The sequence below is a fragment of the Octodon degus genome, unplaced genomic scaffold (assembly GCF_000260255.1).
Source record: "Octodon degus isolate 3935 unplaced genomic scaffold, OctDeg1.0 scaffold00021, whole genome shotgun sequence".
NCBI classification, from domain to species: domain Eukaryota; kingdom Metazoa; phylum Chordata; class Mammalia; order Rodentia; family Octodontidae; genus Octodon; species Octodon degus.
This window is the reverse complement of record NW_004524597.1, coordinates 15233607-15246337: the sequence shown is the minus strand read 5'-3', so window position 1 is coordinate 15246337 and position 12731 is coordinate 15233607. Positions and strand designations below refer to the sequence as shown.

General features: G+C 47.1%; 1 protein-coding gene across 1 annotated transcript in view; it reads left to right on the top strand.

The window, feature by feature from the left end:
- Sgsm1 (small G protein signaling modulator 1) overlaps nt 1-10481 on the top strand; it is an 82725-nt gene extending 72244 nt beyond the window's left edge. Inside the window, exons 23-25 of the mRNA XM_004628019.2 lie at nt 3562-3658; nt 4965-5132; nt 8977-10481. Coding sequence (XP_004628076.1) covers nt 3562-3658; nt 4965-5132; nt 8977-9065 — 354 coding nt within the window. The 3' untranslated portion in view covers nt 9066-10481. The remainder of the gene's footprint in view (nt 1-3561; nt 3659-4964; nt 5133-8976) is intronic.
- The last annotated feature ends 2250 nt before the right edge of the window (nt 10482-12731 follow it).

The window sequence follows — 12731 nt, the reverse complement described above, 5'->3', positions numbered from 1 at the left end:
GTTAACTGTACCAACAGTCGAAATAAAGTAGTAATCAAATTAACTCTGATTTCTTTTGTGGAGTTAAAAAAGTATTACAAAATATTTTGGTTAGCATGTTTTGTTAATTCCATATCTGACGTCTTTCCTTCCACTAGGAATTGTCATGCCCGAAAGTAGTATGTGGAGGCTGAGTGTTAAGGGGGGTAAAAATTTACCGACAGCCAAACATGGTGGAGCACCTGTAATCCCTCACTAGGGAGGCCGAGACAGGAAGAGTGCCATGAGGTCATGGCAAGGGTGAAAGACAGAAAGACCTGTCTCGAAAATTCAACAGTCAAGGATTATAGGATAGACCAGAGTTTATGCAGATTAGAATACAGTGTCAAGAGGAATCACAAAGGGTGATTTATAAGGGATTGAATAAGGGATTTAAAAGGGATTGAAGCTGGGGATATAGCTCAGTGGTACAGCATCTGCCTGGCAAGCACAAAGTCCTAAGTTCAGTTTCTGATACAAGAAAAACTAGGGATTGAAGATGAGGGAATAAATCTGAGTTAGCAAAAGTAAGTATCTCAGAGCCACTTTCCTGCTGGATGTGGTGGTGTATTCCTGTGATCCCAGCACTTAGGAAGCTGAGGCAGGAAGGTCACTGTGAGCTCAAGGCCAGCCTGATGTACATAGCAAGACCCTGGCTCAAAAAAACAGAGCAATCCATTTTCCAGGACGTCCTGTTCTTGTTCATCTTTCGGGAACATCTTCATTATATCTAAAGTTGTGCGTCAAGTTGCAAATTGACCAAGTCATTTACTTTATCCTCTCAGGGAGAAAGGTTTGTTTTTATCTCCTGCTGTTCTGGATCAGTGTTAGTGTGTTATCTTATGACTGCTTAGTGGAAGATTGCTGTAAAAGGGTGTTTTTACTGCCGCAGGGTTTTAACCCTTTTGTTGCCCGTGGATAATTACCACAGGAATCACTCTGGAGAGTGCAGGGTTTATTGTCCTCGTGTGTTCAGAACGCGCTTCTGCCGCGCATGCGCACATCCCTAAGCAGCCGGCTGCGTCGAGTCCAAGCTCCCCCGCTGTGCACGAGTAGTTCTAGATGGTCTGAGTCCTGCAGTTTTGCTTCATGCTCACTCAGGCGCGAGGCTCTTGAACAATAATGCGTTTCCTTCCTCTTCCTTTGTCCCTGAGTACACATAGCCTTCCATTGTGTGTGCTTCTCGTTGGCTCTCCATTTTATTTATATCCATTTTTCTGTTGAAGGACATTTGAGTTGTTTCCACTTTATTTTATTTTCAAGAATTTGGGGCTTTGTTTTAGGCCTCGTCAAATGTACTGCTTGGAAATTCCTGTGCACCTGTCCATCTCCTCTTGCACACATGCAGGATCTCTGCCTGGGGGCCAGGAGACAGCTGTTTTAAGTGCCTGCCTGGCAAGCACAAGGATCCGGGTTCAATCCCCGGTGCAGCATGCTGTGCTTGGCATGTGTGCCAGCCACCAAAACCAGGCATAGTGGGGCACACCTGTAACCCTAGCACTGGCAAGGCTGAGACAGGATCACTATGAGTTTGAACTAGGTAGCGAGACCCTGTACCAAATTAATTAATCAAATTAAATTAATTCTTTAAAAAGCGCTCTCTGCCTGAGAGAACATGTCTGCAGGGCCAGGGAAGTGTGCACCTTCAGCTTGATGAGACACAGCTGGTGGCTCTCCGAGTTGGCTCTACCAGTCCCTGTGCTGAAGAGCAGTGTCTGAAGGCTTTCCACAGTCTGTCCTTACTTGGCCTGTCGCGCTGTCGACTCTCTGCCAGGATCTTGAGGATGACAGAGCGCTTCATTGTGATTTCTTTTTTTACTTGCATTTTCTCAATCATTAAAATTAATACTTTTTATTTTCTTCTGATATATTTGGATTGCTTTTTGTGACTTGCCTGTTTGTACATTTTGCCATTTTATATGCATATTTTTCCACAGTTGAAATCATACTGTACGTACTTTTCTTTTGTGCATACCATTTCAAACCTGATACTCTACCCCCCCCACCCTTTGTAGTACTAGGAATTAAACCCACATCCTTTGTGCTGAGCTGCAGTCCCAGCCTTTTTATTTTTTATTTTGAAATTTGAGTTTCCTGGGCTTGAATTTGTGGTCCTCCTGCCTCAGCTTCCCAGAGTACTGGGATTACAGGTATGTACCACCACGTCTAGCACCCACCGCACCACTTTTTTGAGCAGCATACCTCCTAGCTGTAGATATTCTTCTACTGCCTGTCTTCTTAATGACAATTTTTGAGGATATAGTTTAGATAACTAAAAAAGCACCCTTTTAGTGTACAATTTAGTGATTTTAGTATATTTAAAGTTATGGAACTATCATGGATTTCAGAACATTTTCACCCTAAAAAGAAACTATGGACCCTGTAATAGTTACTACCCGTTCCCTCCCTGTCCCCAGGCCGCATCTACTTTTTATTCCTGTGGATTTGCCTTTTCTAAGCATGTCTAAACAGAATCATACACTATGTGGCTGTGTGTGACTGGTTTCTTTCATTCACAGCATGTTTCCAAGGCGCATGCACATCATAACATGCACCAAAACTTCATTGATTTTTATTAGGAAATAACATTATGGTGCAGATGGAGCACCTTTGTTATCACTCATGCTCTGATGAACGTTTGCGCTCTTTCCAGGTGGCTGCTGAATAGTGCTGCTCTCCACATCTATGTACAAATTTTTTCATGAACGTAATTTTCATTTCTCTTGGCAGTGTACCCAGACAGGTGTCTTAGTTCCTGTTCTCATTGCTGAGACAAAGAACCTGATCCCCGGAGTTAAGGGAAGCAATGTTTATTTAGCTCACAGTCTGTAGAGGTTTCAATCCGTAAGTGGCTGACTGCAAGGCAGAGTGGCATTACAGCAAACAGTTCATGGCAGGCAAAGACAACAAAAATGAGGAGGAGGAGAGATAAGACTTTCTGTCTCTCCAAGGTGGGTGTAGCACTCACACCCTTAATCCCAGCCGGCACTATGCCAGTGCAATCAGTGGACTAACTCACTGATCACACAGCCTGAATGCCAGCTTCACACACTATAGATTTGGCCACCTCTGAAAAAGCCCTGTGGCCACCTGTAGCTTTAGGAGGGGTCTAGACGCAAGCCATAAGGGTACGGAGTTGCTGGCTCAGATGATAGTTCTGTATTTGGTGTTTGGGAAATGGCCAGCCTTTTCCACAGCAGCCACACCATTTTGCTTTTGAGGAGGACTCTGGTTTCTCCACATCCTCAATCCTTGTTAGTCTGTCGTTTTGATTTTAACCGTGGTAGTGAGTGTAAAGTTATATGCCACTCTGTTTTGGTTTGTACTAATGATTAAAGATGTCTAACATCTTTGCATACTTAATAGCTAATTGTAATCATTTCTTGGGGGGAAATGTCTGTCTGTGTCCTTTGCCTACTTTGCGCCCTTCCTAGTCCTTAAGGGCCGTCTGTATGGTTGGTACCCACCGCCATCAGTTCAGCTGTGCCCTGTGGCCCAGCCCTTTCCCAGGATGCTGACGCCACCCTCTGCTTCCTCTGTCAGATCCTGGACTCAGAGCTCTTTGAGTTGATGCATCAGAATGGGGACTACACCCACTTCTACTTCTGCTACCGCTGGTTCCTACTGGACTTCAAGCGAGGTACAGTCTGCAGACAGGCTTGTCCCCAGACACTGTGCGGCTGAATCTCCGGAGGGCAAACAGGGTGGAGATGGGGCTGAGCGGGCCCTGGCACAAACACCAGGTTCCGACTGTTGGTGCACCTGCCTTGCCTTGGAGTGACACTGTGGAGGGTTTGTGAAGATCCCCACTGTAGCCAGCCGTGTTGGCACAGGCTTGAATCTCAGCACTGTAGGGACTTAAACAGGAAGATCTGGGCTTTGAGGTCAGCTCATGCTACAGAGTTCATGGCTATCCTGGACTACACAAGGAGACCCCTATCAAAAAATTTAATTAAAATTTAATAAAGACCCTCTCTTTCTAGATGAGAAAAATAAGACAGAAAAATCCAGTTCAGAGATAAGAATAATGAAGTGCAGATTGGAGCTCCCCTCTGTGTACTCCAAAGCCAAGTTCCCTTCCATTCTGTTAGGCTGTTCATCAAAGATACCAAGAAGTCTAGAGCCCATGGAGCTGGAGTTATTTCACATGTATTTTTCACATGACAGAGGAGTAATGTCACCTCTGAGTCCATTGCTATGGTGCAAACTTGGAATGATGCTAAGAGTCACGATAGCTAACATGTGCAGAGATGTTTACTCAGTGCTATACACCGCTGAGCCACTTCCATGTATCACGTCTGGTCCTTTACTACACCAGTGTCACCCTATTTAGAGGTTAGGGGGGTGGGGATATAGCTCCGTGGCATAAATGTCTGCCTGGCAAGTGTAAGTCCTTGAGTTCGATTCCTAGTACCACAAACAAATAAATAAATAAATAAAATTAGAGGTTAGGAAGAGTCTCCTGGAGAACTTGTGAGCCCATAGCCCCCAGCTAATTAGTGACAAAGTCAGGTAAGCCAAATTATTGGACATGGAATGTCCCATTCTATCCATTGCACTCGTCTGTCTCTTTACTGGACTCAGGCAGTAGCCAGCTCTATCGGCAGTTGGGGAGGGGCGCCACTGCACATGGAGGAACTAGTCAAGGCCCAAGGAAGGGACAGATCCATGCCCCTGAAACCTGCATATGTCCATTCTGCCCCTCACAGGATGACAGAGCTGGTGGAAGGAACTTAGAAGCCACCTGGTTTTCATGGCCCATTTTATAGATGGGGAGATGGGGCGATCTGAGGGTCAAGTAACAGTGTGCAGGTCTCTTGCCTCCTGGCCTGGTTCTGTCCCCAGCATTAGAGCATAGACACAAGTCCCGCTGGCCTGGGATTTTCCCTGAGGGACTCTCACAGGGGAGGGTGACGTCATGTACCTGCATGTTGGTATCTTCGTAGAACTCATCTATGATGACGTCTTCTCTGTCTGGGAGACCATCTGGGCGGCCAAACACGTGTCGTCTGCCCACTATGTGCTGTTCATCGCCCTGGCACTGGTGGAAGTCTACCGGGATATCATTCTGGAGAACAACATGGACTTCACTGACATCATCAAATTCTTCAATGGTATCTAAGGCCTGAGGTCTCATGCGGGTGGGGGCTGAGATGGACGCATAGAGAAGGAAACAGAGGAGACATCTGTCCACTCACTTCCTGTGGCTGTTTTCGGAAGTATAAGTTGATGTCCTCTAATAGTGAGGAGGTGTTTTACTCAAGAATCTGGCAGGGGGAAAATGAGTGTTGAAATCCAGCTCAAAGCCAGAGTGGCTGGACAGGCTGCCCCTGGGCCAGGCACTTATCCCCAGTATGCATTCCTGACCTCATCTGTGAAGTGGGGAGCAGCATCTGCTCCAGAAGGTTGAGGTGCCCAGGAAAAGCAGCCATTGGAAGGCAGTCCACGTGGCCTGGAAAGGGCTCAGCCATTGAAACCAGACAGGTGCGGGATCTGATGCCAGTTTGCTGTGTGACCTTGTCCAAGTGATTTTTTTCATGCCTGTGGGTCCCAGATGCCTCAGAGCTAGAAAGAGGCAGACACCCCTCTCTTGCAAGGAAGTTCACAGGATTAAAAGACACGGCTTGAATAAGTCTCATCATCTGGTACCAGGCCCATAGTATGGGCCCAGTAAATGAATAATGCTATTGCTACTATTGTCAGTATTTTTTTCTTTAAAAAGAGCTCTAGAAATACCAAAAAGAGAAAAAAGAAAACAAACAAACAAAAAAAATTGGCAGTTGTGGGGGGCCTTCTGGTTAGCTCAGTTGTTTAAGCACCTGCTCATGCAAACACAAGTCAGGTGCAGAGGACCGCGGTTCAATCCCCAGCTCCACATGCCTTATCAGACCTGCCCTTAAGGCAGCTTGAGCCAGCCCAAAAAAAAAAAAATTTGAGATGGCTCAGTAGAATAAGCACTTGCCTGGCAAGCGCAAGGTCCTAAATTCAATCCCCAGTTCCACAGGGGGGAAAAAAATAGCTTAGCAGATTAAAGCACCTGCTGGCAGGTGCAGGGGCCAGGGGTTTGATCACTGGACCTGCCATGCTGCCCCCCCCAGGGCATGCTGGGTGTGGTGGTCCATGCCTATAATCCCAGCACTTGGGAGGCTATAAACAGGAGAATCACTACGAGTCTGATCTAGTAGTGAGACCCCAAACGCCCTGTAGACCCTTCCCTAAAATACAGAAGAAATAATAATAATAAATAAACAGCAGCTGTGACCTCACCTTTAGAACATTGTATTTTAAGTATACTTTTTATTTGGGAATAATTTTTCTTTTATTCATCAGAATTTTGGCTTTAGAATTTTTTAGATTTGCCAAAAAATTGCAAAACTACCTCCAGAGACTTCATGATACCCTTGGCCCAGTTTAAATTACAGTTAGTGTTGTACATGATCCTAGCACATCGGTCAAAACTAAGAAATTAATGTTAGAGTGTTGCTATTTACTAAATTATAGACTTTATCTGAATTTCATCTGGTGTGTCACAGATGCTTTACTGCTCCAGGAACCAGGGAGAAAAACAACAATGCATTTCATGAGCTCTTTTTTTTTTTTTTTTTTTCAATCAGCCAGCCAGGAGTGGTGCTTGCCTGTAATCCCAACTACTTGGGAGTCTGAGGCAGAGGATTACAAGTTGAAGCCAGCCTAAGCAATTCAGCAAGCCCCTATCTCAAAAAGGCTGGTGTGATAGCCTGTACTCAATAGTAGAACGTTCCTTTGCTCAGCCTGTAGCCCTGGAAAGATAATCCATTCATCCAGTCTTTTCTACAACCACAGTTTTATGTTTTTACCATCACAGAATCCAGCTGTGTATTTTTCCCACTTAATATTTCAAAAGTCATGTTCCATAATAGTAAGTGTTCAAGACTATAGATTATGCCAGGTGTGGTGGTACATGCCTGGAATCCCAGTGCTTAGCAAGCTGAGGCAGGAGAATCACTTAGAGTTTGAGGGCGGCCTGGGCTGCATAGTGAATTCAAGGTCATTCTAAACTGCGTAATAAAATCCTGTCTCAAACAAACAACAACAACAATAAAAGACTTCAGACTATATCCCAAGTGGCTGTTTTATAAATTCTTGAATCATCCCTTATCATTGAGCCTCTCATTGAAACCCCCAAATCAAATCTTAGAGTAGAGGTTCTCTAGCTTTTTCAGTTCATAGTATACCTGACATCTCTGCAAAATTTCCACAGGGACCTAGGCCCAAAGCTCCATTTAGTAAGTAAGTGGGTCCAAACCACTTAAGAAGCTTTTATGTCATAACAACTTAATAGCTATTTGGAAAAAAGATACACAGTAATTGAAGGAAAAAGCCAGGTGTGGCAGCACAGGCCTGTAATCCCAGTACTCTGGGGCCTGAGGCAGAAGGATCACAAGTTCAATTCATCCTAAACAGCTTAGTGAGATGCTGTCCCAACACTTAAAAATAAATAAAAAGGCTGGGTGGGCCGGTGAGATAGCTCAGCGGTCTAAAGCCCCAGCTTAGGCAAGGGCGGGTGCAGGGACTGTGGTTCAACCACATGCTGTGCCGCCCCCGCCCCCAGGGGAGGCTGAGCCAGCCACAAAAAAAAAAAAAAAAAAAAAAAGATACTCAAAAAAAAAAAAAAAAAAAAAAAAGAATTTTTTAAAAGAAAAATGTGGTTATTTCATGTTTCAGAAGTACAGTGACTTCTTACAGAACTGGCGCCCTTCATGGCCGGTGTGTAGCCCCTCCAGCCTGCTGCCCTGCTGCTCACATCCTCTTTATAGCCTGTGCCACTGCCGCGGGCACCGCCGAAAGCCTGCCTAGCTTAGTGGGGATGCAGAGCCATGGGTCGGAATGTGCTGCAGATTCATTTCTGTAGTACTCAGCAGATGTGGGGTGTCACCATAGTTCTCTCCAAATTCCTACATGTCCCACAATATCATAGTAAGTTCGCTGTGAACCTGGGAGTATGGTGCAGGCGTCCTTCACACCTACTTTGAAAACCATGTTCTTAGTGACTTTTTCCTTTATTAAATGGTTTATTTAAGAGTCGGGGAGGGAGGGAACTACCTGCTCGGGACCTCCCCCTCCTGTCCGTCTCTCAGGACAGGAGCTTTCTTTCTCTCAATAAATATATTCTGCTCATAAAAAAAAAAAAAAGAGTCAGACATAAGGCACATGTCTCTAAACTCAGCAGTTTGAGCGGCTAATGTGCAAAGACTGCAAGTTCAAGCCCAACTGGGGCAATCCAGCAAGTTAAGACCATCTCAGAATTTAAAAATGTAGTCAGGTGAGGTAGTGTGTGCCTGTAATCCCCACACTCAGGCTGAGGCAGGAAGGTTGCCGTGAGTCCAAGCCCAGTCTGGACTACAGAGAGTTCAGAGCCAGCCTGAACTGCATAGAGAGACCCTGTCTCAACAAAAAAAATACATATATGTATATTTAATTTGAAAAGGGCTGGGATATAGCTCAGTGTGAGAGCCCTGTGTTCAGCTGCCAGTGCTGCAAAAATAAATGGGTGGATGGATGTAAAAGTTTGAAAATTCTGTGTGGCTGTTGATAAAATTATTTTTGCTTTTCTCTTTTTCTTTCCTCTTTCCTCTCTTTCTTGCTTCTTTCTGTCACTTCCTTCAGCTCTGTAAAATCTTTAAGCATCTGCTGTGTGCCTGGCTTTGCTCTTTTCAGAGGTTCCCGGTCATTCTCAAGGGAGAAGAATGGAAAGACCTGAGCTTTTTAAACATACACTGAAGCAGCATTGTCATATTTGGTCTCCACCATAACCCTGTGTGGTGGTCACTGTGATCATACCCATTTATAGACAGGGAAACTGAGACCTGGAGGCGGAGGCCTTCTCCTGGGTCTCTGCTTGCAGGTCCAGTCTGTGCTAGGGATGGCCAGAGGGCAGACACAGGTGGAGCTCACAAGGTTCACTCTGTGCTCTTGCAGAAATGGCTGAGCGGCACAACACAAAGCAAGTCCTGAAGCTGGCCCGGGACCTGGTGTACAAGGTGCAGACGCTGATCGAGAACAAGTGAACATGCCGTGTCCTGACCGCACCGCCAGCCACCAGCTGCTGTCCTCCTGCCCCCATCCCTTGTGCCAGCCCAGCCCGGCGCAGGGTCCTGGCATCTGCCTACGTGGACTTCTGTGTAGAGAGAAGAGACCCTGACCTTGGCCATTGGGAAAGTGGGGTTAACCGGGGACCCTTCAGTTCAGCCTTACGTTTTTCGTTTGACCAAAGATTGCCCTAGTCTGGAGTTCTCCCTCGCAGACTGGAGATGGTAGGTGAATGGAGGAAGTGTCTTCCTCCCCACTGTCCTCCTCTTTCTTCTGGCCTTCATCTTTTTTGATGAGGCCAGGGTAAGTTATTCCTTAGGAAATTGGTATCAGAGAGATCTCTGGGACTCCCCTTGTCCCTTGGAGGGCCTCTGGGCAAGTTCTAGAACCTGCCTGCAAGCCTGGCTCTGAGCAGCGTTGTCCCCCTTCAACACTGCTGACTGGAAGCCAGAGAATAGCTTGTACTGAGAACTGTCCCATGCCCTGGAGGATGGTAAGCAGCTTCCTGGCTGCTGCCCACCAACTGCCGGTGGAACCTCCCCTGTTCTCACCCAGGTGTGACAGCCAGCCCAGTTCTCATTGTAGAGTTCCCCTCTGTCCGCCTCCCCAGTTTAGAAAATGCTCACAGACCCTTCACGCATCCCTGCTGGATCCCAGGGTCCAGGGGTTGTGTTTGCTTATTTTTCCTCCTTTGTCTGATGCCAGGAGATACTTTTTTCTTCTTTTCAAGAGAAGCACTTTCCTGCTTTCAGAGTGGAACCTGAGAGGTGTCTGTATGCACAAGATAGTCTAAAGCACTTTGAGGTCCTACCTGGAGCTGAGGCAGGGCCTCACTTCTGAGGAAGACCTCACTTCCTGTCCACATACCAGGGGGCTACAGAGACTTGGGGAGTTATGTGTTGGTGGCTACTCCTGGGCTTTTCTGTAAGCACCTTTACTCAGGATAAAGGAAGAACTAACTAGATGGGGACTACGAGGTGATGTTGGGAGGTGTTTTCCCTGGGAAACGTGCTTCTCTGAGGCTGCTACCAGAGCTGGGCCTAGGGATTGTCCCCTTCATGCAGGGGCCATTCATCCCCAGACAGATACTGAGTGAGCTAGGACATGCCTACCTGGCCCACCAGGGAGTTTCCTGGCCACCTTTCCTGCTCAGAGAATGTCCCAGCGGGAGGACAGCAGGAGGTGGGAGGAAGCTCAGGTGGTCCGAGTGACTGCTGTGGTTTAGAGAGTGAGCAGCCAGGGAAAGCAGATTGAAGCACTGGCAGAGGGCATCGCTCAGTTCTGGACTGGGTGGGCCCTACCCAGCGAGCTGCCACTTCCACTGCATCTGAGCCCCACACTTGGCCCGGAGGGACGGAATGGACTGCGTCCCGGAGGGAGCTGTGGAGCTGTGAGAGGCCTTGTGGGCAGGAAGGGACAGTGACGGCTTCTGCCAGGATCTCACCTCTGCCCCTGACCCCTCAACTTCCCAAGACAGGAGAAAGACCCGTCAGATAAGCCTTTATTTGCCACTCAGCTGTGGACTACAGAGGATGTTATTTTAGCACGACCAGGGCTCAGGCCCCAATTGTTACTTATTTTTGTAACAGACCAGTTTCAGAGTATAGCACAAGATCTCCTCTCTGCCTTCCCGTGTGGTGTTCCGAGAGCGTGTGTGGTTGTGGTTTGCTGTGAAGCGTACTTACTTTGTGTAATGTGCTTATGCAGACCTCTGTCCTTTGTGTCTGTCCTTGTGTCTTGGAATTGAGTGTGTGAAAGTCATTCTGCCTATGGAGTGCCCTCTTTTTTCAGTGTTGTAAATGTTTACTGAAGAATTGTATCTATATAGAGAAAATAATATATGAGCAGAGAAAAATGAATCTGCCTTTTTATTTGAAAGAAAAATGTTTCTGGGGCTGGGAAGATAGCTCAGTAGAATAAGTGCTTGCCTGGCAAGCGCAAGGGCCTGAGTTCAATCCCCGGTTCCACCAAAAAAAAAAAAAAAAAAAAAGTTTGTTTCTGAAGACTTGTGTCTTCCGACCCCTGCGCATCCCATGCCCACGTGGGATCGGGACCCCATGATGGCTGTCTGCCTTTTCCAGAGAAGTCAAGGTCAAGGCCAAGGGAGATGAGTCACTCCTCCTTGCATGAGTTAGCTGTTAGCTCCAGCACTGCTGTGTAACAGAGCACTCGAACTGTGGTGTAAAGGAGACCTTTACTTAGCTTCTGATTCTCTGTATCAAGAATCTGCGCTGAGTACCCTGCACAGTTCCTCTGGTCTTGGCCAGCATTCTCCACGGTTCTGGGGGCCCCCGGCAGCCTGAGAAGCAGTTCTATGGCGTTTGGCTGATGGTCACCTGGGGCGTTGGGGAAAAATGGGTCAAGTATGTTTCATCATGCAGCAGGCTGGCTCAGGGTTGCCTTTAGGACCAGGATGGTGGATTCCAGGAGAGCAGGCAGAGGCGTGCAGCACTTCTGGAGGCCATGTCTGCCTCATTCTGTTGGTCAGTGTCAAGTTCAAACATGGAGAAATGCACTCCATTTCCTGATGGGAGGCTTTGAATAGCAGTATTGAAAAAGAGCAGGAGGCTGGGTATAGTTGGTGCACACCTGAAATCCCAGCACTTGGAGGCTGAGATAGAAGAGTTGCTCACAGTTTGAGGCCATCCAGGACTGCAAAATGAGTTCAAGGCCTGAACTGCATAGTAAAATCCTGTCTCAAAAAGAAAAAGATATAACCAGGAGGCAGGGTCATACAGTTAGCTCTCCAGGGGCTCCAAGTCTGCAGATTCAACCAACCTCAGATGCAAAATAAGTGGAAGAAAATTACACCTGTACTAAATATGTGCAGCCTTTTTTCTTGTCATTGCCTAAAGAACACAGTGCGGCAGCTATTCTGATAGCACCTGCACTGAAACGGTGATGCACACCTATAATCCCAGCACCGTGGAGGCTGAAGCAAGAGGATGGCTGCAAGGCCAGTCTTGTTTTGTTCTGTTTTTCCTTTAGCACTGAGAATTGATCTCGACCTTCACACTGACCTACACCTTCAGCCCTTTTTTTTTTTTTATATTGAAACAAAATCTCATGAAGTCACCAAGTTGCCCAGGCAAGGCTTGAACATGCCATCCTCTGGCCTCAGCCCTCCAGAGTGCTGGGCTGATAGGCATGTACCAGCACTGCACCCAGCAGTTTGCCTGGATTAAAGACTCCTGGGGGATGACGGGATTGTAAGGGCACTAACATAACCAGTGGGTTCACCCAGCCTGGCTGTGCCCCTCCCTTCTGCCCTGATTTTCTGTTTGGAGCCAGCTGACCATAGACTGAAACGGGATGGGGAGGGTCCAGTAAACCTCTGCTCCTGTAAGTTGTAAATGCTGGGTACTTCATCTTAGCAGTGGAAAGCTAAGTGATACAGTGGCTGCCATGCAGGCCAGCGGCATCAGGCAGTGAGGACCCCAAGGTCCTCTACCCTCAGCAGCCTATTCTGGCAAGCAATCTTCAATACTTCAGGTTTTCTGTAGAAAGAGCCCTCCAGATGAGAGGTCAACATAGAGGCTCACAAGTGGTCTTGGGGAGGTTCTCAGTGAGGCAAGCCAGAAGCCATGTGGCTGTGGGCAGGCAGGCATTTGTACCTGGGCCTGCTCAGCTGGGGTCTTCTCTTA